Raw genomic sequence first — 1,174 nt, 5'->3', positions numbered from 1 at the left:
GAGAGGGAGGGGGAGTGTGTCAGCATCAGCACATCAACAAGAAAAATAACAACAGAATTAGCCCATAAAAAAACCTAACAACACTATCACCACCACCACCACCACCACCACCACCACCGCCAAAAACATCAACAGCACCATCACAACAAACGTGAGTCCAGTACAAAAACAACGATAACAACAACAACAAAACAACAACAACAATAGCAATAACAAAAACAATAACAACAACAACAACAACAAAACAGCAATAGCAGCAGCAACAACAACAACAACAACAACAGCAAAAACAATAACAATAATCACAACATTAACAACAACAAACAACAACAACAACCACAAGTGACCAGATAAACGCAAGTCCAGTACAACACCACCAACACCAACAACAACACCAACAACAACAACCACCACCAACAACAACAACCACCACAACTGACCAGATAAACGTAAGGCCAGTACTGCCAGGCCCGCTGTCTTTCAGAACGTTGATGACGTCACTCTGTGTATAGTAGGGCTTGAGAGGGACGAGTGTGGAGAACACAGCCGCGAATATAGTGATGCCTGACACCAGACTGTGGAGAGAGAGAAGGATGAATATAGTGATGCCTGACACCAGACTGTGGAGAGAGAGAGAGAGAGAGAAGGATGAATATAGTGATGCCTGACACCAGACTGTGGAGAGAGAGAAGGATGAATATAGTGATGCCTGATACCAGACTGTGGAGAGAGAGAAGGATGAATATAGTGATGCCTGATACCAGACTGGAGAGAGAGAAGGATGAATATAGTGATGCCTGATACCAGACTGTGGAAAGAGAGAAGGATGAATATAGTGGTGCCTGATACCAGACTGTGGAGAGAGAGAGAAGGATGAATATAGTGATGCCTGATACCAGACTGTGGAGAGAGAGAAGGATGAATATAGTGATGCCTGACACCAGACTGTGGAGAGAGAGAAGGATGAATATAGTGATGCCTGACACCAGACTGTGGAGAGAGAGAGAGAGAGAGAAGGATGGATATAGTGATGCCTGACACCAGACTGTGGAGAGAGAGAAGGATGAATATAGTGATGCTTGATACCAGACTGTGGAGAGAGAGAAGGATGAATATAGTGATACCTGACACCAGACTGATGAGAGAGAGAGAGAGAGAGAGAGAGAGAGAGAGA

The 1,174-nt window shown here is 44.4% G+C and overlaps 1 protein-coding gene across 1 annotated transcript in view; it reads right to left on the bottom strand.

Moving 5' to 3' along the window:
• Positions 1-440: 440 nt before the first annotated feature.
• The window catches only part of LOC101858073 (uncharacterized sodium-dependent transporter HI_0736), a gene marked incomplete at its 3' end in the record, with an annotated part of 27,355 nt that continues 26,621 nt past the window's right edge, over positions 441-1,174 (bottom strand). The window contains 1 exon segment of the mRNA XM_013080070.1: positions 441-575. Within this exon segment, the coding sequence (XP_012935524.1) occupies positions 441-575 (135 nt within the window).

Source organism: Aplysia californica, unplaced genomic scaffold, assembly GCF_000002075.1.
Source record: "Aplysia californica isolate F4 #8 unplaced genomic scaffold, AplCal3.0 scaffold00001, whole genome shotgun sequence".
Taxonomy (NCBI): domain Eukaryota; kingdom Metazoa; phylum Mollusca; class Gastropoda; order Aplysiida; family Aplysiidae; genus Aplysia; species Aplysia californica.
The sequence above is the reverse complement of the archived record's forward strand: the minus strand, read 5'-3'. Positions and strand labels throughout refer to the sequence as shown.